The following is a 27270-nucleotide window of genomic DNA, read 5'->3' on the forward strand; positions in this document are numbered from 1 at the left end:
ATAATTTAAATACTGAAGTACAGCTGTCACACATTTTAGGCAGCCATAAAAGGCTGGCCGGAACATTACGCACTGTACAAAATGGGCAGAGATATGCCAATATGGATCTGTGCCCAATATCCCCATCTTCACTTGCCATTCGACGCTAGTGCCATAGGCAATGTAAAATAGAAAACTTGCCCTCTAGAGACATGGTGCTATTCTATGGGTAGATACTTATTTCCTGCAGGTAATAATATTAGTATTAATGATATTACCTTAAATAATGACTCAGAAACCAACTGATTAAAGTCACACACAATGGCTCAGAACTAAGATATCAATAGTTATTTCCACTGTGTTGCAGCCAGTTGTTTAATCAACCTGACTACCTTTGGCCTTGCTGTGGCCCTATGGGATGTTTATAGCAATGCAGAAAATAACTAGACTGTTTTTATGATTTCTAAAAGAGAAATAACACCTGCTGTATGGTACCATGATACACAAACACAAATGATAACATTAAGCAAATGAGAATGGGCAGACTGATTATAGCTCTTGAAACCAATTAAGCAAATGTTGATGGTGATGTTATATTATGGGCATTGATTGGCTCTTTTTATCTATTGGTGTATAAATGACTTTAAATAAATAATCAGACCCAATTCTAGTTTTATTGAAATGTAAACATGTATCTTTATTATTTCATCTTGCACGCATTATCTCAAGGATAAATTAATGCACTCCTAATTTGTCAATTTTAATAATGCTTTGTGGGCCTTACCAAATGAGTTGTTTGTTGAAAACTTGTTTTTGCAGTGGACTAATCAAATTATGTAAGGGAATAGTGTGAGGCATGTAAGGAAGTCCTGCACCATCAGAGGTGGCACCTTTTGGATGAGATGCTAAACTGAGGCCCAGTCATGCACTAAGGTGCATATAAAAGATCCCATGGCACTATCTAGAAGAAGAGCAGGGGAGTTCTGCCTGATGTCCTGGCCAATAGTTATCCCTCAACCAACACCTAAAACAGATAATCTGGTCATTGTCATATTGGGACAACCTAGCTTCCGCGTTTCCTACATTACAACAGTGAGTACTTCATTAACGGTAAAGCACTTTGGGACGTCCTGAGGTCATGAAAGGTGCTATATACAACAGCGCAGTGAAAACACTATCATAAGCATACCTGAATGGCATGGATTGAAACCCATGTCTGAAATATAAAAGAATATTATTCTAACCCACTGACTCAGATGCTTTCTTATAATAACAAAAAAAATCAACAATATATCAGTTTAGTATCAGATCTGCACTTTAGTAAAAACATAGTTTTGCCCATTTAAGATATATAACACTATAATTCCCCATAAACTACTACCCGATGAAGCTCATAATTTTATCTTGGCACTCACTCCCATCCACACAGTAGGAGAATCACAGTGGCTGAGGCAATTGCAATATATGTCAATATTGCCAATATTTTTGTAGGAAAGCAAATAATACTTCCTCAAGACATTGAGAAAATGTTCCCTTGATTTTTTTTTAAACAGACATATTGGCCCGGAACTTGCAGTGGATAATAACAGCGAACAAACACCGTTCGCTGTTGCTACCTCTTTAAAACTGACCGCAACTTCAGGATTAGCATGCGTATCCTAATGCGGAAATCCTGAGGTTGCAGTCAGTCATTCACTGCTACGACACTGACTGCACTGTGGCCGCACCCGCCCCCCCCCTGCCCCAACAGCTGGCAATCAGTGTAATCAGGGAAATTAATGAAACTGATGAAAACTTTGGCTTTTCAACAACAACAACTTGTATTTATATAGCACCTTTAACGTAGTAAAACGTCCCAAGGTGCTTCACAGGAGTGTAATAAGACAAAAACTAGACATTGAGCCACAAAGAAATTAGGGCAGATGACCAAAAGCTTGGTCAAAGAGGTAGGTTTTAAGGAGCGTCTTAAAGGAGGAAAGCGAGGTAGAGAAGCAGAGAGGTTTAGGGAGGGAGTTCCAGCGCTTAGGGCCTAGGCAGCTGAAGGCACAGCCACCGATGGTTGAGCGATTATAATTATGTATGCTCAAGAGGGCAGAATTTGAAGAGCGCAGATATCTCGGGGGGTTGTGGGGCTGAAGGAGATTACAGAGCTTGGTAGGTGTGAGGCCATGGAGGGATTTAAAAACAAGGATGAGAATTTTGAAATCAAGGCGCTGCTTAACTGGGAGCCAATGTAGGTCAGCAAGCACAAGGGTGATGTGTGAACGGGACTTGGTGTGAGTTAGGACATGGGCAGCTGAGCTTTGGATGACTTCAAGTTTACATAGGGTAGAATGAGCTGAGGCAGGGGCAGAGATGGGCGACGTTACGGAGGTGGAAATAGGCGGTCTTAGTTATGCTGCGGATATGTGGTCAGAAGCTCATCTCGGGGTCAAATATGACACCAAGGTTGTGAACAGTGTGGTTCAGCCTCAGACAGATGTTAGGGAGAGGGATGGAGTCGGTGGTTAGGGAACAGAATTTGTGGCGGGGCCCGAAGACAATGGCTTCAGTCTTCCCAATATTTAATTGGAGAAAATTAACTTACACTGATCTCAACTGAACGTCGGAAAAGTCAAACTTCTCGCCACAGAGATCGCAAGATCTTTGTGGGAAGCTTACTTCGGGGCCAGCGGCAAACGCCTTTACTTCGCAAGTTATGGGCCAACATTTTTCAGCATTTTTGGGTTATTATTTTATTAGTCGTCAGCCTATGCCAAAACAAAGGATAGAAAAATGAAAGTAGGGTTGAAAATATTATCAAATCAAATCAAATCAAATCAACTTTTATTGTCATTGTTAGTGCACAAGTGCAGTACAATGAAATGTAGGCTTGCGGCTCCCGAGAGTGTACATTTAGATTAAGACATTTAAACATTCAACATACATTTGGCTTGTAATACATTAACATAAACATATCCATAACCATAATAAAGTGCATTGGCAGATGTGCAGGCTTTAGAGTTTATTTATGGAGGATGACAGCCCTGGGAAAGAAGCTGTTCCTAAATCTGGTCGTACGGGTGCGAATGCATCTGTAGCGTCTCCCAGATGGCAGGAGGGCGAACAGACTGTGGCTGGGGTGGGTAGGGTCTTTGATGATGGACCGTGACCTCCGTAAACAGCGTTTCTGGTATATGTGCTCTATGGTCGGTAGCCGGGTGCCGGTAATGCGTTGGGCAGTTTTGACTACCCGCTGCAGGGCTTTCCGGTCATAGTAGCTACAGCTGCCATACCATACTGTGATACAGTTTGTCAGGGTGCTCTCTATTGTGCAGCGGTAAAAGTTAGAGAGGATCGGGGTGACAGGTTACATCCCTTCAGCCTCCTTAGGAAATATAGGCGCTGCTGGGCCTTCTTCACCAGAGAGGAGGTATTGAGGGACCAGGAGAGGTCTTCCGTAATGTGGACTCCGAGGAACTTAAAGCTGTCCACCCTTTCCACCACAGCCCCATTGATGTGGATGGGGGTGTGACTTCCGCCTTTAGACTTCCTGAAGTCCACAATGATTTCTTTGGTTTTAGGAGAGATAGGAGAGATTTGAATGCATAGAAGATTTTCATCCTTTCTACAGATAATAATTTAACACCATCACAAAGACAAAGATAAAATTGAGCTTTATGGAAAAGTATACTTGAAAATAATAAATTAATCTGACTGTAACTCGTTTGAACTATGATATTCATGCTGTCCTTACCTGTGCTATTAGCTTTCCCTCTGAAAACATCATCATATGACTTCCATTGTTGAATCATCTGATAGACATAGATAAAAATCACAAATACTCCCACAAGGCACAGTAAGGGCATCAGAGCTGCTGTGGCAAGAGCAGCATAAATATTTGGAATGAAGCACCTATGGACAGTAAAGAAGAGAAAAATTAAACACTTTTAGTGTACACCTTTGTCAGCCTATTTTACATATAGTCAGATAACATCTTCACAGTTCAGATTACAAGAATATTCATTTTAATGAGGTTAACAGTGGTTCAGTACTTTTAAAATAGTCTTTGCACTCCTGTGTACCTCTTTATAAAATATGAAACCAAAGTGATCTCTCAGCGACACACAGATAGCATTTTCCCCACATGATTCACTCTTTTACTCTGTTCTGGTCACCTGTGATATATAGCTGTAGCATAACACATCCTTTCCTCAAGTGAGTAATATTACCAAAGCTGATACAATTACACTAGCAACTTCATCTATGGTCCTGTAGATACAGTGTAAACAATCAGAATCATTTACTGGGGCTCCACTCTCAGCACAGAGTCATTGGCAGCGAGAGTGGAGAAGACATAGGACTATAACATGATAGCCCCTATTTTCTGATCCATGTTTGCTGCTAGGGAGGCTTTACGCTGGGAGCAGAACCTTATCAAATTAGCCTAATGCGTACATATAGTAATCTGGGATGTAATGTTTAAGTTATCCACCAGATGGAGCCAAAGATTAAGGGATCATATTCACCAGTGTTTAAGGTAATGTCCTGGTACACCAGTTAGTATGGTAATGTGGCATTGCATTATGGGTATGACTCAGAGGTGAATCCTCCATCTTGCATCGTGCAGTTAGAAATACTGTGTTTTGCTTGCAGCCTGTAAGAGATGTTTCTCTGCTACACCGTATAATTAAACAGTTGGGTTTTGTTCCTTAAGATCTTGCTTCTCTCAGTTTCGGACCTTACCACTCAGATATCACAGTACAGTAACTTCACCAATATGTAAATCAATGTAGACATTTTAAATAACAAAACTGAAAGACTGATCTATCTTCAGATTACTACCGTTTCAAATCCTTGACAACTTCATCACACAGCAGTCACTTGTAAGTTGACAGATTCTTTAAAATTATATCATAGTGGTATTTCAGTAAATTTATAGACTGTAACATGCTCCAATTAAATCTTATTTCACATGCATTTGGTGTACAATTTTTACATGGTTGAAGTGATACACCATTTGATTCTGATGTTGAAAAGCAAGATTCTAGGTAGGCTTGAGGAATAAATGGAGCTTAAATCCATTAGACAGGAGTCAAGTGAACTGGTATTGCTGTTATTTTCATAAATCAAAATATTCATAGGTAGACACAATCAAGTGATCAAAAAAAGGGAACAGTGAAATCCCCATTTCTTAGCCTGAAATATTCCTCTGAATATTATACCATTTTCTATACTTTGACTCTTTCAGCACTGTGAAGAAGTTACGATAGCAAAATACTGCAGATGCTGGAAATCCGAAATAACAACAGAAAATGTTGGAAAAACTCAGCAGGCCAGGCAACATCCGTGGAGAGAAAATAGAGTCAACGTTTCGGGTCAAACCCTTTGTCAAGACTGGAAAAGCACAGGAAATGAAATAGATTAAGAGGCCAGGCTGGGAGAGACAGCATGACAGCATGAATATTATAGTTCCCAGCCTGGCCTCTTAATCTATTTCATTTCCTGTGCTTTTCCGATTTGACCCGAAACGTTGACTCTATTTTCTCTCCACGGATGTTGCCTGGCCTGCTGAGTTTTTCCAGCATTTTCTGGTGTTAAGAAGTCACTTGTTCTGGACTGTCAGCCTCCTCTCACTGTCAATGAATATAGTCAGTTCGCTGTCTTGACCTGGTCAAATCAATGATGCAGCCATGACAATCTTCCACAACTTGACTTTTGATTAGCTGAACAATCAACCGGATTTCCAGCCAATGAAGGGCTGTTTTTCTAAATGATCTCCAAAATCCACTTTCTCGTGTAATCCTGACTCATACAAAATTGAAAAATCCCAGATTTTACATCAGAAGAAGTTAAGATAGTCATAAGCTATTTTCATGCAATTACACCATATGACATGCAGAGAGGTTGTTCTAAAGAGACCCACGGGTAAGAGAGGTTAATATTCTCTATAGAAACATTTCAAGTTTGTAAGAAACAGTTCTGAAATTCTTTCTGTATAAGCAATAAAAAAGATTCTTGATTCTCAATTGAATATAAGTTTGTCGCAAAGACAAAATTAGAAATTGCAAATTTCCTGAAACTCATTCTTCAGTATTAGTTCATAGAGGTCTCTTCAAATGAAATATTTTGTTCCAGCATATTCAGTTAGGGAGTTAACAGAACAATAATTTTTCAGTGAGTCATGACATGGAACTTGTGCAGTTCTTAAAGCTCAAATAAACACTATTCAAAGAGTATACCAAAGTTTAAGTTTTCCACTTTATTTTCTTCCACTTAGAGCAGAATTGAATTGTCTCCCTCCCCCCAAAATTAAACTAATGCTAAATCACTTGGTGTCTTTCCAGTTCTGACCTTGTGTTTCCCAATGACTTTTGTCTTAGGATTTTCAGTCAACAGGATGTTACTATTTTTGCCTAGCCATGCAATTCACAGACAAGAATCATTATAAATATGGGAATTTTTGTCAAGATGCTTTCCTGTTTGTCAAATTTGTGTAAGAAATATCAGAATTGTTTATCCCAATATTTGAAAGCTCTTAGAGACCATGGCCCCAATATTAATATGAAAGGAGGGGGGTGCGTGGGTGAAACCCGAAGTCAATTGAGGTCAGAATCTGCAATCTCAACTGAATTGCACCAATTAGTTTTGACTTCCGGGTTTTGCATCTCCAAGCTGCACAACGGGCATGATGCACACCCGCATGACGTGATCTCAGCTGTATTTAGATGGACAATACAGAGATAGAAATTGGAGGTATTCAGGATGGATGGTGGACATAGAGCAAGGATTTTTCAGCCATTAATTTTATGGGTGGAAAATCCTAAGTGGCCCACTGACCTTTGTGCCTGATTTTCTGATATTCACTTCCAGTGGGCAAAGCTCAGCACTAAGAGTGCAAATTTGTAAAATATATTCCTTATGAATATCCCATGCTTGGGGACAGAGGCTATCCCCTGACCATCTAGCTCATGACTCCTATCAGGAATCTGGGCACAGATGCACAGCATGCATAAAATGAGAGCATCGCCAGAACCAGGTCTCTTGTACAGCAGACCATTGGGCTCCTCAAGCAAAGATTCCGATGCCTTGACAAATATGGAAGTGTGCTTTAATATAGGCTGGAGCGAGTGTCACTATTTGTCTTTGTGGGCTGCATTCTGTATAATTTTGCCTTGGAAAGAGCAAGAAATTGTTGAAGAACAAGAAGAAGCGGATCAGGAAGCTGAGGCTGCAGAGGAAGAGCAAGGCCCAGCATTGCTGCCAGCTGCCAGAGCTCTCAGGCAGCAACTCATTGGTGAGAGATTCTCATGAATCTTCCCTCCCCTCCTCAATGCTTCATGCACCTAACCCAGTCCTCATAACTACCAGCTGAACGCCCTCACATAGTCCAACTTCGTGGGTGTTGCCCTTACATGACTAAGAGTATCAAGACCAAGAAAAAAATGTTTACTATACCAAGATTTCTCTTGCTTTGATAATTACTTATAGTAAACATAGAGAATTAAAAAGTCAACCTTGCACAAAGCTCTAGTGCCTATCTTCTGTGTTCTCTAACCAATTGCAGTGCTGCTATGAGGTGAATTCACAGTGGGAAGTGATAATGAGGACAACAGCAGGTGAAGAGTGCTGCAATATTAGCAGAAGGAGGTGGAGTGAAGTGTGTTGCAGTGATCGGAGGAGACTGGTGGGAGGAGACTGGTGGGAAGTGGAGAAGGGAAGGGGTGTGAGTGCAGAGCCTACAGGTAATGCAGGGTTATTTAGAACAAAGCTGATTCTAGCCACAATGCATCTCCTCTTCAAGAGGTATTGGCAGCCTTTAACTGACGCCAATAATGTCCGATTTACTGCCCCTCCTATTAGGCGAGCTGTCAATAAAGAGCGTGAGTAATGACAGCAGCTTGCTTATTTCATGAAAAGCTGGCATGGGCAGCAATTTGGTGCGATCCCTGAGCCCATATGAATAGTTGGACCACAATGACCATTTCACCCCCCCATTTTTGGGCGATAACCAATTTAGGCCCCCTTCAGTAACTGTTGCAAGAAATTCTGATAATTAACTGTAGAAATTGTACCAGAAATAAGAATCAATTGAACACCTCAGATTGCTTGATACTTTCACACCAACTATCACAAAGCTACTTTTTCAGGAACTGTTTTCACTTCAAGTTTATTTTTAAGCCCATAAGCCTACTTACAGTGCACCCTAGTGCGCTGTTGACTTCATGGTACAAAGGTCAGTGCATTTTGTGTGGAAAAACTGTGCTGATTAATAGAGATTTCACAGGCTGGCCAAACAATTAGTAGGTTGTAGCTGCTTATGCACTTTTTAATCTGCACTTTCACTTTCATACCACAATCATATGGTTCCAGCGGATGAACAGAAACAGGACCAGCATGTCCTGTTCAGCAAAACTATAAACAACTGATGTACCTGCCAACCCCAAAACACCACAATGTTTAAATGTCACATACGATCACATATAGGCAGCTGTGTATTTTTTTTTTACAGCAGTCACAAAGCTGCCATATCTTAACATTCTTCAAATAAAGAAGCCATAAACTGATCTGAACTCAAACCGTGATAAAATATAACCTCTTCTGTAAGCAGAGGTCAAATCCAATCACACACAGATCATACGTTTTGAGCCTTCAATTTTGTCCTCCAATATGAATGCAACATTGTGCAGGAATGCTTAGTTCACAAGTCAGCTGTCTAATCAAATGAGATACAATCTACAAAATAAGGTTAAATAATTTTTGGATTTTATACCCTTTTAACTTCTCCTCAAAATTCAGATCTGTTTAGGTCTTTATTGTACACTATTAGGCCATGCACTGAGATCACACTATAAATGAGATGCTCCATTTCCATATGCAAAGGATATATGGTTGGCAAACAGAATACTTTCACATTACTCACAAGAGACAGTCATGAATAGGTTACAGTGTGACCTAGTACTTCTCATCTCTCAGTGCCTCTCCAGGCTCCTCCAGCGCTCAGTGTCACTACCGGCTTCTCTACTCCTTTCAATGCTGTAGCCGGTTCCTACCTTCTGCTGCTGATCCATGTGATGAAATGCTGCTGCATACTGTAGGTGGGAATTCTCATGATCGAAGAAATTCCCTCCAACAATGTGCATTGTTGTTCCATCACCTGGAGCACCAGCAGGAGGTAGGAACCAGCATTGGTGCTCTCGGGGGAGAAGCTAAGAACCTGCAGATGGGAAGAGAAACCTGGAGCTGCTCTGAAGGAGGGAGTGTGCTTGAAATTGCAGGAGAACGGATGGGGCAGCAACACTGCCAACATGAAACTCGATGGGGGATAGGGGACAAAAGTGCCTTATGAAATTGGAGGCAGTAAGAAGAGTGCCAGCATGAAATTAGATGGGGAAACAGTACCAGCATGAGATTGGAGCAGGTGAGAAGAGTACAGTGAAATCTGTAAATTAGGGACACCTAAGGGACTTGCATCAGGTGTCCTTTATTTGCAGGTGTCCCTATTTTCAAAATGGTCATTGTATGTACAGTAAACTGGATGAGCCAAATATTCCAGGATTGGCTATATCTCCTGCAGTGTTCCTTCATTTTTTGCCCTCACCTGGGATCATGCCTAATTCTGCAGCCATGCCAGTAGGATGCATTTTTAGTTCATTTTCTGTTCACTGAGTTTCCTCGTTCATTGCCATCTCATGGTCCTAATCCTTGCAAAGCTACATTGGCAGCCTACAGAAGGCAAGGTAGCTGCTGTAGGGTTGGAATGCCCGGCAGATCTCAGCCAAATTGAGGGGGGGTTAATGTCTTGCAGACCCCAGTCCGGGACCTGCTCCCTCCCTGTGCTGCAGATGTTAATGGGTGAAGTGCTGGGGGTGGGTAGGGGGCTGTTAGAAGCTCATCAGTACCTGATGTACTGGTGGAGTAGAGCTGCCAACTCTGGTTGGAAGTATTCCTGGAGGTTTGATCACGTCATGTTCTGGCCACGTGACACCTGACGTCAGATCTCGTGACATCAGACCACATGACTATACAAATGTTATTGGATTTACCTTATAAAGGTTGGTTTCCCGCAGTTGAGAATCTTTATTTGTGATTTTGTGCCAGCAGCTGTTGTGTGAGAAGTTCCAAGACCCAGGTGGCCACCTGAGAGCAGGTGAAGAGGGGAAACCAAGGATGGTGGAGAGGAAACCATTCTCTCTATCTCGTCCCCCCAACCTCCATTCCACAGTCTGCCCCCTCCCCAAGTCTTGAGATCCTGCAATTTCAGCGCCCACCACCCCCCGCCACCCCGTGATTTCAGATAGAGCTGTGCAAGCATTCAATCTCAGAGATAGAGGGGTTTATCTGCTGCCATGCATGCTGGGTAAAGAGAGCTCCATTACACAAAAATGTTTTTTTCACCCGCTGCTGCCTCACACTTACCTGAGTTTTAAGTTGTAAACAGACTTAGTATATTGAAGGTTGTCCGTAGTTCACAATTTGTGGTGCCTGTGGTTTCATGGGGCAGTTTGTATCTATTATAATATAAGTTATTTGGGATTGTCAGTAAGTGTCTGTTTTTTTTGCAGGTGTCCATTTGTACAGGTTTCACTGTACTAGCATGAATTTGGAGGGGAAAGGCAGAAGAGTGCTGTACTATCTTGAACCCGGGTAACCACTTTGAACTAGAGGGAGGGGAGAAGATTTTGAAGGGAGAAGATTTCAAGCCATTTTGAACTGAAAGAGGGAAAAATTGTGCCACCTTGAACCAGAGGAGAAAGCATCAAAAGGAGAGGAGTAAGAAACTCTGGGCTGTTCTAAGCAGGACCGCAATGGTGCTGGTGGTAGCATATACAGCTTTTTATAGTGTTGTAGTATTGAAGGCCTGTTCTTCAGAACTAGCCAAGCTGTTCCAGCACAGCAACAACACAGGCATCCATCTGACAAAGTGGAACTACCCAGGTATGTCCTGTCCACAAAAAGCAGGACAAATCCAACATGACCAATTACCGCCCCACCAGTCTACTCTCAATCATCAGCAAAGTGATGGTAGGAGTTGTCAACAGTGCTATCAAGCGGCATTTATCAACAATAACTTACATAACGAAGCACAGTTTGGGTTCTGCCACGACCATTCATTACAGCAGTGGTTTAAACAGGGCTAAAATAAAGAAGTGAGGAGAGAGTGATTGCCCTTGAAAACAAGACAACATTTAACTGAATGAGGCACCGAAAAGCCCTAGGAATACTGAAGACATTGGGGATCAGGGTGAAACTCTCATGTGGCTAGAAACATACCTAGCACAAAGGAAGATGGTTGTGGTTGTTGGAGGCCAATCATCTCAACCCCAGGAAATCACTACAGAAGTTCCTCCAGATGACGTCGTAGGCCCAACAATCTTCAGCTGCTTCATCAATGACCTTCCCTCCATCATAAGGTTAGAAGTGGGGATGTTCACTGATGACTGCAGTGTTCAGCTCCATTCGCAATTGCTCAGATAATAAAGCAGTCCAAGCCCGCATGTAGCAAGACTTGGAAAGTAACATTTGCGCTACACAAGTGCCAGGCAATGATCATCTCCAACAAGAGAGTCTAACCATTTCCCCATTCAATGACATTACCAACACCAATTCCCCTGCCATCAACATCCTGGGGGGCGCCACTGACCAGAAACTCAATTGGACCAGCCATATAAATGCCGTGGCTACTAGAGCAGGTCTGAGGCTGGGTATTCTTCAGCATGTGGCTCACCTCCTGATTTCCAAAGGTCTCTCGACCACCTACAAGGCACAAGTCAGGAGTGTGATGGAGTACTCTCCACTTGCCTGGATGGATGCAGCTGCAACAACATGCAAGAAGCTCGACACCATCCAGAACAGAGCAGTCCGCTTGATCGGTAGCCTATCCACCACCTTAAACATCCACTGCCTGCGGCTGAAGTGTGTACTATCTACAGGATGCACTGCAGCAACACACTAAGGCTTCTTCGACAGCACCTCCCAAACCCGTGACCTCCACCACCTAAAAGGACACAGGCAGCGGGTGCATGGGAACATCAACTTCATGTTCCCCTCTAAATCACACACCACCCTGACTTGGACATATAGTGCTGTTCCTTCATCCTCACTGGATCAATATCCTGGATCTCCCTACCCAACAACATTGTGGGAGTACCTTCACCTCACAGACTGCAGTGGTTCAAGAAGAAGGTCTCACCACCACTTTCACAAGGGCAACTAGGGATGGGCAATAAATGCTGGTCTTAACCAACAATGCTCACATCCCGAAAATGAATTAAAAAAACTAAACTAAAACTTGAACTATTACCGATCAAGTAGTTAAAATGAACTCTTACTGGTGTTCCTTAATGATAATTAGCTTGCAGACAAAGCATGCCCTCCTTCTCTCAGCAGGCTCACTAACCTATTCTGAGAAACTGCCTGGAAGCAACTTTTTAGCCTCTCACTCTTCATACTGTCTATTCTATACACTTTTTTATTATTTCAGAGTTTCCAATGGTGACAATAGAATTACAATTGGATCAAATATGCTGTCTTGGCAGCTGGCAATTGTTTATAATCCTCATGAACACTCATCTCAATCAGGGTCTTTGAAGTTTATGATTGTTATAATGTGACTCGGTTACTTTATCTTACAAAACCTTTTAGCAGCTTGGTACACACATCAATATAACATTTGCTTTATCTTTTCATCTTCAGAACATTGAATGTATTTTCCGGGTTTCTTTTTAATTTCTAATGTAATTTCTTTTTATTTTCTAATGTGCTATTCTACAAATTTAAAACGGAGATAAACAGTTTCCGAGCAGATAAGGGAATTAGGGGTTGCGGGGAGAGGGCAGGGAAGTGGATGTGAGTCTAGAGTCGGATCAGCCATGATCCTATTGAATGGCGGAGCAGGCCCGAGGGGCCGTATGGCCTACTCCTGCTCCTACTTCTTATGTTCTTATGTTCTTTTTCCAAATAAAACACGTGTTTTATGTAGAATGATGTTAATTTGAGCAGATTTTAATATTCCATGTAAGTGAAAGAAATATGGTATTTGCAGCAGTTAGTCTTTGAATAAGACTCCTATACATTTTATTAATAACTAGCTGGAGTGCCCGGCGGTGCCGAGGCTTTTTCGAGGGCATGTTGTTGTTGGAAGAGAGAGAGAGAGAGAGAGCGAGAGAGCGACTGGGGGGAAGAGAGAGAGCGACTAGGGGGGAAGAGAGAGAGCAACTGGGGGGGAAGAGAGAGAGCGACTGGGGGGGAAGAGAGAGAGCGACTGGGGGGGAAGAGAGAGAGCGACTGGGGGGGAAGAGAGAGAGCGACTGGGGGGGAAGAGAGAGAGCGACTGGGGGGGAAGAGAGAGAGCGACTGGGGGGGAAGAGAGAGAGCGACTGGGGGGGGAAGAGAGAGAGCGACGGGGGGGAAGAGAGAGAGCGACTGGGGGGAAGAGAGAGAGCGACTGGGGGGGAACTTGGCCCGATGGACCCCTGCGAAGGAAGGAAGAAGGTAAGCTCTCCCTCCCTGTCCCACCCCCTCACTCTTTCCCTCCCTGTCCCACCCCCTCACTCTTTCCCGACCTCACCCTCTCCCTCCCTCCCCCATCTCTCCCTGCTTTACTCTCCCTCCCCCTCTCCTCACGCTCTCCCTCCTCACCCTCTCTCTCTCTCCTCCTGTCTCTCCCTGCTTTACTCTCTCTCCCTCCCTCCCCCTCCCCCTCTCTCCCCTTTCCCCCACCCTCTCTCTCTCCCCTCCCCCCACCCTCTCTCTCTCTCCTCCCTCCCCCACCCTCTCTTTCTCTCCCCTCCCCCACCCTCTCTCTCCCCTCCCCCCACTGTCTCTCTCCCCTCCCCCCACCCTCTCTCTCTCCCCTCCCCCTCTCTCTCCCCTCCCCCCACCCTCTCTCTATCCCCTCCCCCCACCTTCTCTCTCCCCCTCCCCCCACCCTCTCTCTCTTCCCCTCCCCCCACCCTCTCTCTCTCCCCCCACCCTCTCTCTCTCCCCTCCCCCCACCCTCTCCCCTCCCCCCACCCTCTCTCTCTCCCCTCCCCCCACCCTCTCTCTCTCCCCCCCCACCCTCTCTCTCTCCCCTCCCCCCACCCTCTCTCTCTCCCCTCCCCCCACCCTCTCTCTCTCCCCCCACCCTCTCTCTCTCTCCCCTCCCCCACCCTCTCTCTCTCCCCTCCCCCACCCTCTCTCTCTCCCCCACCCTCTCTCTCTCCCCCACCCTCTCTCTCCCCTCCCCCCACCCTCTCTCTCCCCCACCCTCTCTCTCTCCCCTCCCCCACCCTCTCTCTCTCCCCTCCCCCCTCTCTCTCTTCCCTCTCCCTCCTTGCCCCTCTCCCTCCCTGCCCCTCTCCCTCCCTGCCCCTCTCCCTCTCCTCCCTCCCTATTTCTCTGTCTCTCTGACGTCTGTTCCCCTCTGTCGCTCTCAGTTTTTCTTCTGCCGTGGTGCCCGATTTGCTACTCCAGGCCCCGCCGTCCACCCGCTCTCCGGGGCAAGGTAAGAGCCGGGCTCCGGCCCCACACCACCAGGGATCAGCACCCGAAGAACCCGCCCGCCGCCCAACGTGAACGAAAGACCCTCCTTACCTGTCACGGAGTTGAAGTCTCCGTAAGCGGCGTGCGCCGGGCCTCTTCCCCCGCGCATTCAGGAGGCGCGGGGAAGAGAGAAAGACACAGACTGGGTGGGGGGGGGCGAGTTAGACGCCGCCGCGCACCTGCTCCGCGGAGCTCCGTGCCACCACCGCCGCACCAGCCTTTACTAAGATGGCGGCGGTAGCGGCGCTCGGCTGAGGCCCGCCCCTCCAGCCTTCACAAAGATGGCGGCGATCGGGGGCCGCTTGTTGACTGGGGCCAGGAGGTGCCTAGCTCGGGCGTGGGTGTGGAGGAGAGGCCGAGGCTTCGAGGCCTACCTGGAAAAACGGGGAAAGGTAGGAAAATTAATGAGATTAGATAAAAGATTTAGAAAGTAATTAACTTTTTTTTAAAACAATATGGCCTAGAAATTCAGTTGGGCGCTGCAAGCTTTGCGCCCAGTTGGCGCCTAAAGAGGGTTTCTGCGCCAGTATAAGAGGTTGCGCTGATATTCAGCACTGCGGTAATGGCGGCGGTAGCCGGTAGCGCTGCGCCGACACCGATGACGTCATCGGTGTGCGCAGTGCCCCGGTACCGCCCCGCTTCCGGCCCAAACCCCATATTTAGTTGCGGCCGCCTCTTCTGCAGCGGCCGCAAACAACGTTCGTGAAACGGGGCCGTACTGCTGCGCTACTGGGGCGCTTTAAGGTGGAGGTGCGGCCGGCCGCTTTTTCGGCGGCCGCCTGCCCGCACCTCCCTCCCCGGCCTCCTCCACCCCCCGCCCCACGGCATTGGTGGCTGATTCCCGTGAGCCCGGCACTTCTCCGTGGTGCCGGGCTCATTTGCCGGCAGAACCCAGCGGCGATCTCACGGCTGCAGGCAGCTCCTCCTTAAGAGAAGGAGGAGGCCTGCAGTACCCCAGCCTGCCGCACCGCATCGGGTGGCGCAGCGGCAGCTGGAGCGCTGAAATTCACTTTCAGCGCCCCAAGCGGAGGCGGGCACACCCTGGAATAGCGCCCGGTTCCGACTTGGGGCGCTAAAAGTGAATTTCTGGCGGGCGCAACGGGCTCCGCGCGCAGCGCTAACTTTTGGCCGTTAGCCTGCTGGCGGGCCTTAACTGAATTTCTAGGCCTATGTGTTTTAAAAGCAACGTTTTTTTGAAAGACGCAGAAAGCGGGAAAAAGAAAGGAAAAGTTTGGAATCAAGATGGCGGCGACTCACCTCGGTTCAGAACGATAAGGCCCGCCTACACACGCACCGATTGGTCGACTGTCAGGTCACCAAAGCGTAGGATTGGTCAATCGTCCCATCACTCGACCGTAGGAGGGCCCGGCCGCACGCGCCAGCAACCCAGCGTACGATTGGTCGACCTCGAGGTCACTCTGTCGCTAATGAGCGGATAATGAGATGCTAATGAGCGGAATGTTGAACGTTTTTCGGATACCGCGGGCGCGATTTTCGTCCGGCCGAAACGTAAATACGCTTACCACCGTTTCGGAAAGGTAAGCTTTCTTTCGACGTAACGCACGCGTAGGTACGCTCTATAACTTTCGAGCGCGTAGCCGGACAGACGCACACGTGAGGACAGACAGAAGGACGGACAGAGAGACAGACAGAAAGAAGTATCCGTTTATATATATAGACTAGCTGAAGTGCCCGGCGGTGCCGAGGCTTTTTCGAGGGCATGTTGTTGTTGGAAGAGAGAGAGAGAGAGCGACTGGGGGGGGAGAGAGAGAGAGCGCGACTGGGGGGGAAGAGAGAGAGCGACTGGGGGGTAGAGAGAGAGCGACTGGGGGGTAGAGAGAGAGCGACTGGGGGAAGAGAGAGAGAGACTGGGGGGAAGAGAGAGAGCGCGGGTGGGGGGAAGAGAGGGCGGGGGGGAAGGGAGGGGGGCGGGGGGGAAGGGAGGGGGAGGGGGGGAGAGGGGAGGGGGCGGGGGGCAGGGGGGAGCGGCGGGGGGGGGCGGGGCGGGGGGGTCCGGGGGGGAAGGGAGGGGAAGGGGGGGCGGGGGGGGGAAGGGAGGGCTTGAGGCTGAGAGACGGCCACGCCCGGTTGCCGGGGTAACCCTGCCACGCCGCCCCGCCCTGCTCTCGAAGCCCCAGCCGCCCCGCCCCGCACTCCCGAGAGCCCCGCTCTCCGAGCCCGCCCCGCACTCCCGAGAGCCCCGCTCTCCAAGCCCCAGCCGCCCCGCACTCCCGTTGCCGGGGTAACCCTTCCCGCTCACCAAGGCCGAGATCCGCACTCTCGGGAGCCCCGCCCGAGCCGAGCGTGGAACAGAGTCTCACCTGCTCCTGCTGCGCGTGCACCCTGACCCTCGTGGCTGACGCCGTTGCCCCGGGTAACGTGACACCGTGGGGGGGGGGGACGGGGGGTGAGGAGCTTAGCAGCAGCCCAATTACCTAGCTCGGGCCTGGCTGGGCAAGAAAGGCCCAGGCTTTCAGGCCTAAGAAAAAAACGGGGAAAGGTAGGAAAAAGAATCTTCAGGTTAGATAAAATATTTACAAATGAGTGATTTATTTTAAAACAATTTAATAAATTCAATTTTATTTTGCTGGAAATGTATATTTGAAAAGAAAGATGCAGAAAGCAGGAAAACGAATGGAAGCAAGATGGCAGCTATTCACCTCAGTTCAGAACGATAAGGCCCGCCCACACACGCACCGATTGGTCGACCGTCAGGTGACCAAAGCGTAGGATTGGTCAATCGTCCCGTCACTCGACCGTAGGAGGGCCCGGCCGCACGCGGCAGCAAGCCGGCGTACGATTGGTCGAGCTCGAGGTCACTCTGTCGCTAATGAGCGGAATGTTAAGGTTTTTCGGATACCGCGGGCGCGATTTTAGTCCGGCCGAAACGTAAATACGCTTAAAACCGTTTTGGAAAGGTAAGCTTTCTTTCGACGTAACGCACACGTAGGTACGCCCTGTAACTTTCGAGCGCATAGCCGCCCAGACGCACACGTGCAGACAGAAGGACAGACAGACAGAAGGGCAGAAGGACAGACAGAAGGACTGATTTATATATATAAGATAATAGTGGAATTTAATAAACAAGATTGAATACATTTTTCCCATGTACTAATTGATCTTTAATCTGGTTTACCCTTGACCAGCAAAAATGTATTAAACTTAGATTTAAAATTATTAATTGAGCTAGCATCTACTGCTTTTTGTGGGGGAGAGTTCCACACTTCTACCACCCTTTGCGTGAAGAAGTCTTTCCTAACTTCACTCCTGAATGGCCTGACTCTGGTCTTAAGGTTATGACCCCTTGTCCTAGACTCCCCACCAGTGGAAAATGGTTTCTCTCTATCTCCCTTATCAATTCCTTTCAAAATCCTAAAAAGCTCAATCAAATCACCCCTTAACCTTCTATATTCCAGGGCATACAAGCCTAGTTAATGTAATCTCTCATCATAATCCCCTTGGAGCCCCGGTAACATTCTCCACTCCTTCCAGCACTCCTTCCAAGGCCAATATATCCTTTTTAAGGTGCGGTGCCCAGAAGTGTACACAATTACAGTTTAACCACAGTTTTGTCTAGCTGTAGCAAAACTTCCTCCCTTTATACCCTCGCCCTCTAGTTATAAAGGCTAGCATTTCATTAGCCTTTTTGATTATTTTTTGTACCTGAATACTACATTTTAGTGATCTGTGTACATGGAGCCCTAAATCTCTTTGGACCTCCACTGTTCCTGGCTTTTTACCATTTAAATAATACTCTGATCTATCCTTTTTTAGTCCAAAATGGATGACTGCACACTTAGCTGCATTGAAAGACATCTGCCACAGTTTCACTCACTTACTTAATCTATCAATGTCTCTTTGTAATTTTATGCTCCTGTCTACACTACTTACTATACCACCAATCTTTGTGTCATCAGCAAACTTGGATATATGGCTTTCTATTGTGTTATCCAAGTCATTCATAAATATAGTGAATAGTTGAGGCTCCAGCACAGATCCTTATGGGACAGCACTAGTCACTTCTTTCCAATTCAAGTACATACCCATTATCCCTACTCTCTGTTTCTAATGCCTAACCAATCACCTAACCAGGTCAATAATTTGCGTTCAATTTCATGAGCTTTAATTTTAGCCAACAGTCTTTTATGTGTAACCTTTTCGAGTGCCTTCTGGAAGTCCATATAAACTCCATCCATAGACATTCCCCTGTCTACTATTTTAGTAAGCAAAAAATTCAATTAGGTTCGTTAGACTTGATCTACCTTTACAAAGCCATGTTGGCACTCTCTAATCAGCTTAAATTTCTCTAAGTGTTCAGTCACTCTGTCCTTAATCATAGATTCCAACAACTTCTCCACTGATGTTACACTAACAGGTCTATAATTCCTGGTTTCTCTCTCTCACAATTTTTAAATAATCGAGTTATATTTGCAATTTTCTAATCTAAAGGGACAATTCCTGAATCGAGAGAGCTTTGGAAGATTATACTAAAGCATCTGCATTTTCCTCACCCATTTCTTTTAAAACCCTAGGGTGGAAACCATCAGGTCCTGTGGATTTGCCAATCTTCAGTGCCATTATTTTTGGTAATCTTGTTTTCTTGCTTATATTAACTTATGGAATACTTTCATTTTTTAAACAAAAAACAACAACTTGCATTTATATAACACCTTTAATGTTGTAAAACGTCCCAAGATGCTTCACAGGAGTGTTATCACAAAAAATTTGACCCGGAGCCACACAAGGAGATATTGGGGTAGATGCATGGTCAAAGAGGTAGGGTTTAAGGGGTGTCTTAAAGGAGGAAAGTTAGGTCAGTGGGTTAGCTAAGAAGTTTAGTTAGTAGTTTAATAAATCAAGGAATGGCAGGGCACCTCAGTCCCGGTGAATGCACATCCTGTGCCATGTGGGAAATCCTGAACGCTTTTTGTGTCCTGGACAAGTTCAGGAAGTCAGCTGGAAGAGTTCGAGCTCCGGGTTTCGGAGCTTGTGCAGCGGCTGCCGTCACTGCAGTGCATCCACGAGGCTAAGAGCTACGTGGATAGCACGTTTCAGGAGATGGTCACCCTGCAGCTTAAGAGTGTGTAGGCAGATAGGGAATGGGTGACCGCCAGACAGACAAAGACGACCAGGCAGGTAGTGCAGGAGTCCCCTGAGTGCATCTCACTCTCTAACTGGTATTTAGGTGAGGGCGATGGTTCCTCTAGGTGGCTCAGCTGTACAGGGGGAGAGAAGGAAGGCCAATAATGCAATAGTGGTAGAGGATTCACTAGTTAAGGGAAGAGACGGGCGTTTCTGCGGCCGCAGACGTGACTCCAGGATGGTATGTTGCCTCCCTGGGTCAAAGATGTCACTGAGTGGCTGCAGGACATTCTGACGGGGAAGGGTAAACAGCCAGAGGTCGTGCTCCATATCGGTACCAATGACACAGGTAGAAAGAGGGATTCGGTCCTGCAGGCAGAATTTAGGGAGCTAGGAAAAAAGATTAGTAAGCAGGACCTCAAAGGTACAATCTCTGGATTACTGCCGGTGCCACGTGTGTGTAAGCACAGAAATAGGAGGATAGAGCAGATGAATGTGTGGCTGGAGAGATGGTGCAGGAGGGAGGGCTTTAGATTCCTGAGGCATTGGGACCGGTTCTGGGGGAGGTGGAACCTGTACAAGTCGGACGGATGGTGCCTCAACAGGGCCAGGACCAATATCCTCACGGTGGAGGGGACGTTTGCCAGTGCTGTTGGGGAGGGGTTAGACTAGCTTGGCAGGGGCATGGGAATCTGAGCGTAGATTTAGTAGGGAGAGAAGCAAAGCTGGAAATGGAAGGCAGTAAATTAGTAAGTGAGTTTGGAAGACAGAGGAAGCAAAGGCTAGAAAACAGACAACAAAGGAGTTTGGCCATGCTTAATGGTATATACATCAATGCAAGGAGTCTAGTGAACAAAGCATATGAGCTGAAGGCACAGTTAGACACGTGGAAGTATGATAACATAGTTATTACTGAAACATGGCTTAAAGAAAGGCAAGAATGGCAGCTCAACATACCTGGTTACAGGATTTTCAGATGAGATAGAGAGGGGGATAAAAAGGGGGGGGTGTCGCAATACTGTTTAAGGAAACAATTACAGCTGTGAGGAGGGATGGTATGTTAGACGGATCATCAAATGAGGTCATATGGGTTCAACTGAAGAACAAAAAAGGGACAATCGCAATGCTGGGAGTGTACTATAGACCGCCAAACAGTCAGAGAGAAATGGAAGAGCAAATATGTAGGCAAATTTCTGAGAAATGCAAAAACAATAGGGCAGTAATAGTGAGGGATTTCAACTACCATAATATTAACTGGGATAGAATTAGTGTAAAAGGAATAGAGGGTGCAGAATTCTTAAAATGTATTCAGGAGAACTTTTTTTTAGCCAGTAACAAGCCCAACAAGAGAGGGAGCAATTCTGGAGTTAGTTTTAGGGAAAAAAGCTGGGCAGGTGGAAGGGGTATCAGTGGGAGAGCATTTTGGTGGTAGTGATCATAATTCAGTTAGATTTAGCATAGTTATGGAAAAAGACAAAAATAGACCAGGTGTAAAGGTTCTCGACTGGGGAAAGGCCAATTTTACTAAGCTGAGATGTGATTTAGCAAAAGTGGACTGGAAACAGCAACTTGAATGTAAATCAGTGTCAGAGCAGTGGAAGGCATTCAAGGAGGAGATAGGGAGGGTCCAGGGCAAATATGTCCCCACAAAGAAAAAGTGTGGGATTCCCAAATCTAGAGCCTCCTGGATGTCAAGGCGCATACAGGGTAGGATAAGGAAAAAAAGGGAAGCTTTTATCAAATACCGAGAGCTTAATACTACAGAAAGCCTAGAGGAGCATAGAACGTGCAGGGGTGAAATTAAAAAGGAAATTAGGAAAGCAAAGAGACGGCATGAAAAAATATTGGCAAGTCAAATCAAAGATGTTTTATAAATACATAAAGGGCAAGAGAATAACTAAGGAAAGAGTAGGACCTATTAGAGACCAAAAAGGTAACCTATGTGTGGAGGCGGAAGATGTTGGTATGGTTCTTAATGAATACTTTGCATCTGTCATCACAGAAGTGAGGGACAATGCAGACATTGTAGTTAAGAAGGAGGAGTGTGAAATATTAGATGGGATAAACATAGAGAGAGAGGAAGTATTAAGAGGTTTAGCATCTTTGAAAGTAGATAAATCGCCAGGCCCAGATGAAATGTATCCCAGACTGGTAAGAGAGGCAAAGGAGGTAATAGTGGAGGCTCTGATCATCATTTTCCAATCCTCTCTGGCTCCAGGCATGGTGCCAGAGGACTGGAGGACTGCTAACATTGTGCCATTGTTTTAAAAGGGAGAAAGAGATAGACCGAGTAATTACAGGCTAGTCTGCCTAACCTCGGTGGTGGGAAAATTATTGGAAAAAATTCTGAGGGACAGTATAAATCATCATTTCGAAAGTCACGGACAGTCAGCTTGGATTTGTTAAGGGAAGGTCATGTCTCACTAACTTGACTGAATTTTTTGAGGCGGTAACAGGGATGATTGATGAGGGTCGTGCATTTGATGTAGTCTACATGGATTTTAGCAAGGCCTTTGGCAAGGTCCCACATGGCAGATTGGTCAAAAAAGTAAAAGCCCATGGGATCCAAGGGAAAGTGGCAAGTTGGATCCATAATTGGCTCAGTGGTCGGAAACAAAGGGTAATGGTTGATGGGTGTTTTTGTGACTGGAAGGCTGTTTCCAGTGGGGTTCCACAGGACTCAGTAATAGGTCCCTTGCTTTTTGTGGTATATATCAATAATTTAGACTTCAATGTAGGGGGCATGATAAAAAAGTTTGCAGATGACACAAAAGTTGGCCGTGTGGTTGATAGTGAGGAAGATAGCTGTAGACTGCAGGAAGATATCAATGGACTGGCCAGGTGGGCAGAAAAGTGGTAAATGGAATTAAATCCGGAGAAGTGTGAGGTAATGCATTTGGGGAGGGCTAACAAAGCAAGGGAATACACAATAAATGGTAGGATACTGAAGAATGTAGAGGAACAGAGGGACCTTGGAGTGCTTGTCCACAGATCCCTGAAGGTAGCAGGACAGGTTAAGAAGCCTATGGGATGCTTTCCTTTATTAGTCGAGGCATAGAATAAAAGAGCAGAGAGGTTATGCTAGAACTGTATAAAACACTAGTTAGGCCACAGCTAGAGTACTGCATACAGTTCTGGTCACCACATTACAGGAAAGATGTGATTGCACAGAGAGGGTACAGAGGAGATTTACGAGGATGTTGCCAAGACTGGAGAATTTTAGCTATGAGGAAAGATTGGATAGGCTGGGGTTGTTTTCTTTGGAACAGAGGAGGCTGAGGGGAGGCCTAATTGAGGTGTATAAATCATGAGGGGCCTAGATAGAGTGGATAGGAAGGACCCATTTCCCTTAGCAGAAAGGTCAATAACCAGGGGGCATAGATTTAAAGTAATCGGTAGAAGGATTAGAGGGGAGCTGAGGAGAACATTTTTTCACCCAGAGGATGGTGGGAGTCTGGAACTCACTGCCTAAAAGGGTGGTGGAGGTAGAAACCTTCATCACATTTAAAAAGTACTCGGATATGCACTTGAGGTGCCATAAACTGCAAGGTTACAGACCAAGAGCTGGAAAGTGGGATTAAGCTTGATAGCTCTTTTTCGACCAGCGCAGACACGATGGGCCGAATGACCTACTTCTGTGTCGTAAATTTCTAAGATTCTATGAAAGAGAGGTGGAGAAGTTTAGGGAGAGAATTCCACAGTTTAGGGCCTCGGCAGCTGAAGGCATGGCCACCAATTAGATCCATCCTCAGCCTTCTAAACACAAGTGAATAAAAGCCGGCAGCTGAAGGCATGGCCACCAATTAGATCCATCCTCAGCCTTCTAAACACAAGTGAATAAAAGCCATGTTCATGTAATTTCTCCTCATAATTTAACCCTTTAATCCCTGGTATCATTCTGGTGAATTTGCACTGTATTCCTTCCAAGGCCAATATATCTTTCCTGAGGTTCGGTGACCAAACCTGAATGCAATACACCAGATGGGATCTGACCAAGGCTCTATAAAACTGATGCATAACTTCCTCACTTTTAAATTCCAATACCCTTAAGGTAAAGGCTAACATTCCATTAGCCTTTTCGATTATGTTTTCTACCTATGCACTAGCTGTTAGTGATTTATGTGCATGGACTCCTAAATCCCTTTGCTCCTCCACATCCCCTAGTCTCTCACCATTATGAAAATATTCTGATTTGTCTTTCTCAGATTCAAAGTGGATGACTTCACATTTTCCAACGTTGAACTTCCATCTGTTTTGCCCACTTACTTAGGTTATCTATGTCCGTTTGTCACTTTTTACTGCCATCAGCACAACTTACTGTGCCTCCTAACGTAGTGTCACCTGTTCACCTGCAAACGTAATGTACAACTTTCTATTCCATCATCCAAGCAATTAATATATATGCTGTAAAGTTAAAGCCCAAATACAGATTCCTGGGGGAAGTGGAATGTGAGAAGAAGGATAATGTATGAGGATACTGGCATCTTGTATTCCTGAGCTTTGGCTCAGCCATGCCCCTGTCAAGAATGGCTAGCGCCGTCTCCTCCAAGGGGGAGAGGTGATGCAGGCGAGCCTGTCCCCCACCAGTTAAGGTCTGCTGGTGTCTGTAATGCACCAGCTTTTCTTGCAAGGAAAACGAAGTGTGTCAGTGAGTGTGGTGAAATCTGTTTTGGTGACGTGCCTGTCATGGTTGAATAGCTGACAGCGTGTTCAGGCTGTGAGTTGTGGTTGTGAGGCTTGCAGCAGTGGTAAGTGTGTGTGGATGAGGTGAAGCTATGAATGTGAGGTATGAGACATGTTTGGTAGAGATTATTGGTAGGTGAGTGATGGGAGTGTGGTGCATTGAGCAGTGTTTGAGGCAAGTGGTGCAAATGGTGGGATATGGCATTTGAAGGTGAATTCACTGACCTTGACCACTCATGTGAGGTCATTAAACGTTTTCCTGCACTGAGTCCAGGTCCTATACTGCTGGCATTGACCACATTGGCTATCTGCTCCCACTGCAGTTTTGTCTGTTGCCTGGAGGGCCTCCTAGCCCCCTGTGGGAAGCGGACCCGTCCCTTTCTTCGGTAAAACTAAGAGTCATCGAGCTGAGCAGCCATGACTCGATGGAGGTGGAACATCCAGTGCGCATGCGCAGCAGCGACCCCAAACGCTAGCGATGAGTGGCGGATTTGGTGGGTTTTGGAAAAGTGGCTCACGGAGCCAGAGCGGGAGAGAGCCGCAGACAGCTGTTAGGCCGGCTCCGAAACACAAATGGGAAGCAGCTCTGCTGCAGACATATAACAGCAGTTCCAGCAGCTTTATTTTATTTAATTGCTCCGGTTCAGGGTCGCAGCCTACTCTCAGGCTGCAGTAACCCTGAGCAAGCTCTCCTTGGGCACCCCACCTCTCAAGACTCAGACCACTGTGCAGCTCGAGCTTCAGTGGGCTGGTTAGAGTGAACTGGCGGGCCAGATACAGCCCACAGGCCATATTTTGCCTACCCCTGCTATATACCCTGCGTTGCGGGTATCGCCTCCTGTGAGCTGCACCCCTGTGCTCATACCCTCTCTCCTGTGGAGCAGCAGGTCAGTGAGGAGAAGGCTGCTGCTGTTCCTGCTGGTGGTGTTACTGCTGGTGCTCATCTTGGTCCTCATCTTAGGTCCAAGGTGAAAAGGCATAAGCGGCACCCATGCTGATCTTATATATGATAGATGTAAAGTGGAGATCAGACGCACAATCCTCTGATGTAGTGAGAGTGACCTCCGATTTAGTGAGAATGACCTCCGATTTAGTGAGAATGACCTCCGACTTAGTGAGAGTGACCTCCGATTTAGTGAGAATGACCTCCGACTTAGTGAGAGTGACCTCCGATTTAGTGAGAGTGACCTCCGATTTAGTGAGAGTGACCTCCGATTTAGTGAGAGTGACCTCCGATTTAGTGAGAATGACCTCCGATTTAGTGAGAATGACCTCCGACTTAGTGAGAGTGACCTCCGACTTAGTGAGAGGGACCTCCGATTTAGTGAGAATGACCTCCGATGTAGTGAGAGTGACCTCCGATGTAGTGAGAGTGACCTCCGATGTAGTGAGAATGACCTCCGATGTAGTGAGACTGACCTCCGATGTAGTGGGAATGACCTCCGATGTAGTGAGAGTGACCTCGGATGTAGTGAGAGTGACCTCGGATGTAGTGAGAGTGACCTCGGATGTAGTGAGAGTGACCTCGGATGTAGTGAGAGTGACCTCCGATGTAGTGAGAGTGACCTCCGATGTAGTGAGAGTGACCTCCGATGTAGTGAGAGTGACCTCCAATGTAGTGAGAATGACCTCCAATGTACTGAGTGACCTCCAGTGTACTGAGAGTGACCTCCAAAGTTGTAGCAATCATCTGCAAAGTACTGAAAGCAAACTCTCAGAACAAGTGGTGTGAGCAAAAGCCTTTCCCTTAGGCAAGCAAGCAGGTGTGAGGTCTCAGTACTTAGCGGATTTTTTGACTGTCATTTGTTTGTATATATACACCCTCTCAATTGCCACTGTGCTCTTGCCTTGCTTTCACTGGCAAGGTCCAGGAAGCCCAGGAATCCCGTAAAAAAGGCTCTTAAAAGCCTCTTAACTAGCTCTGAATTGCTTTAAATTGCTAACCCACCTCTCCCGAGGGGGTTTCTCGCTCGCAGCCGAAAGCACGCGAGTTAAATGTAGAAGCCAGTGGGTTGAAGCCGGCTTCCCGATGCATTGTCAATTTCAGCTCATTTAACCTCCCACCCGCTCCCAAACCCACTCACATTTTCTTGTTAAAATTCCGGCCCTAATTCTACATTGCCACCGCCTCCATTACGTCCACAGTTGACGCTACTGTGTCTAACTGCCTTTCCAACATTAAGACCTGGATAAGACAAAAATTCCTCCAGATTAATGTAAGCAAAACCAAAGCCATCCTCTTTGGCTCTTGTAAACACAACAGTCCTGATTTTAAGAGAACAGATAAGTTAAACGGTTGTTATCAGACATATATGTATGCACTCCTAGCATGGATCTCCCGATAACATTGAGCAGTGAAAAGCATGGCTTATTTTCCTCTCCCTAGGCCATGAATTTCATCTGTACAGGGGTGGAGCTGTTGCAGTCACCCTCTTTGTAACATGTTGCATTATTGCTGTCAGTTTAACACTTTGAGCACAGGAATTTAAAAGTAGCAGCAGGAAATAACTCATCATTTATAAATTTTCATTAGTCAAAATTAGGCAAGAAGTTGAGCAATAGTAAGTGCATGTAAGGGCTAGTATTGCTTTGTGAAATCCTGTCAAGTAAACAACACTGTAGAAACAAATTATCCACTGAACAGAAATGAGCTCTTCCTGTTAAGCTCTATTATTGTTGGGAAGGTCTAATTTATTTCAGCCAACACACTTCTGATTTATTAACATTATACAGCCATTTTACACGACAGGGTAGATTTTACAAGTTTGTACTCCTGGCCCAAAGCTTCCCTTGCCAGGAGCACATTTAAGGAATTTGGGCATGGATGTTAGCAAACCTAGCAGGGATTTCTGCATTAATGATATTTCATCTTAGTAGTCAAGCTCTGTGCTTACCAGCAACTTTTTCTCCTCCCCAATCTGCTGCACGTAACTGGGTTCTACTGTATTTACAGTACAGATAATATAATAAAACCATGGAATGCAGATTAAAAATCAAATCAAATCATTGTTTCATGTATTA

The 27270-nt window shown here is 46.0% G+C and overlaps 1 protein-coding gene across 5 annotated transcripts in view; it reads right to left on the reverse strand.

The window, feature by feature from the left end:
• The window catches only part of adgrv1 (adhesion G protein-coupled receptor V1), a 986427-nt gene that overhangs the window by 95348 nt on the left and 863809 nt on the right, over positions 1-27270 (reverse strand). For all 5 annotated transcript variants that reach the window (XM_085989059.1, XM_085989068.1, XM_085989050.1 and 2 more), the window contains one exon: positions 3716-3873. In XM_085989059.1, coding sequence (XP_085845185.1) covers positions 3716-3873 — 158 coding nt within the window. The remainder of the gene's footprint in view (positions 1-3715; positions 3874-27270) is intronic.

The sequence above is a fragment of the Somniosus microcephalus genome, chromosome 1, assembly GCF_052327205.1.
Source record: "Somniosus microcephalus isolate GS21.2 chromosome 1, FLI_Smic_1.0, whole genome shotgun sequence".
NCBI lineage: Eukaryota > Metazoa > Chordata > Chondrichthyes > Squaliformes > Somniosidae > Somniosus > Somniosus microcephalus.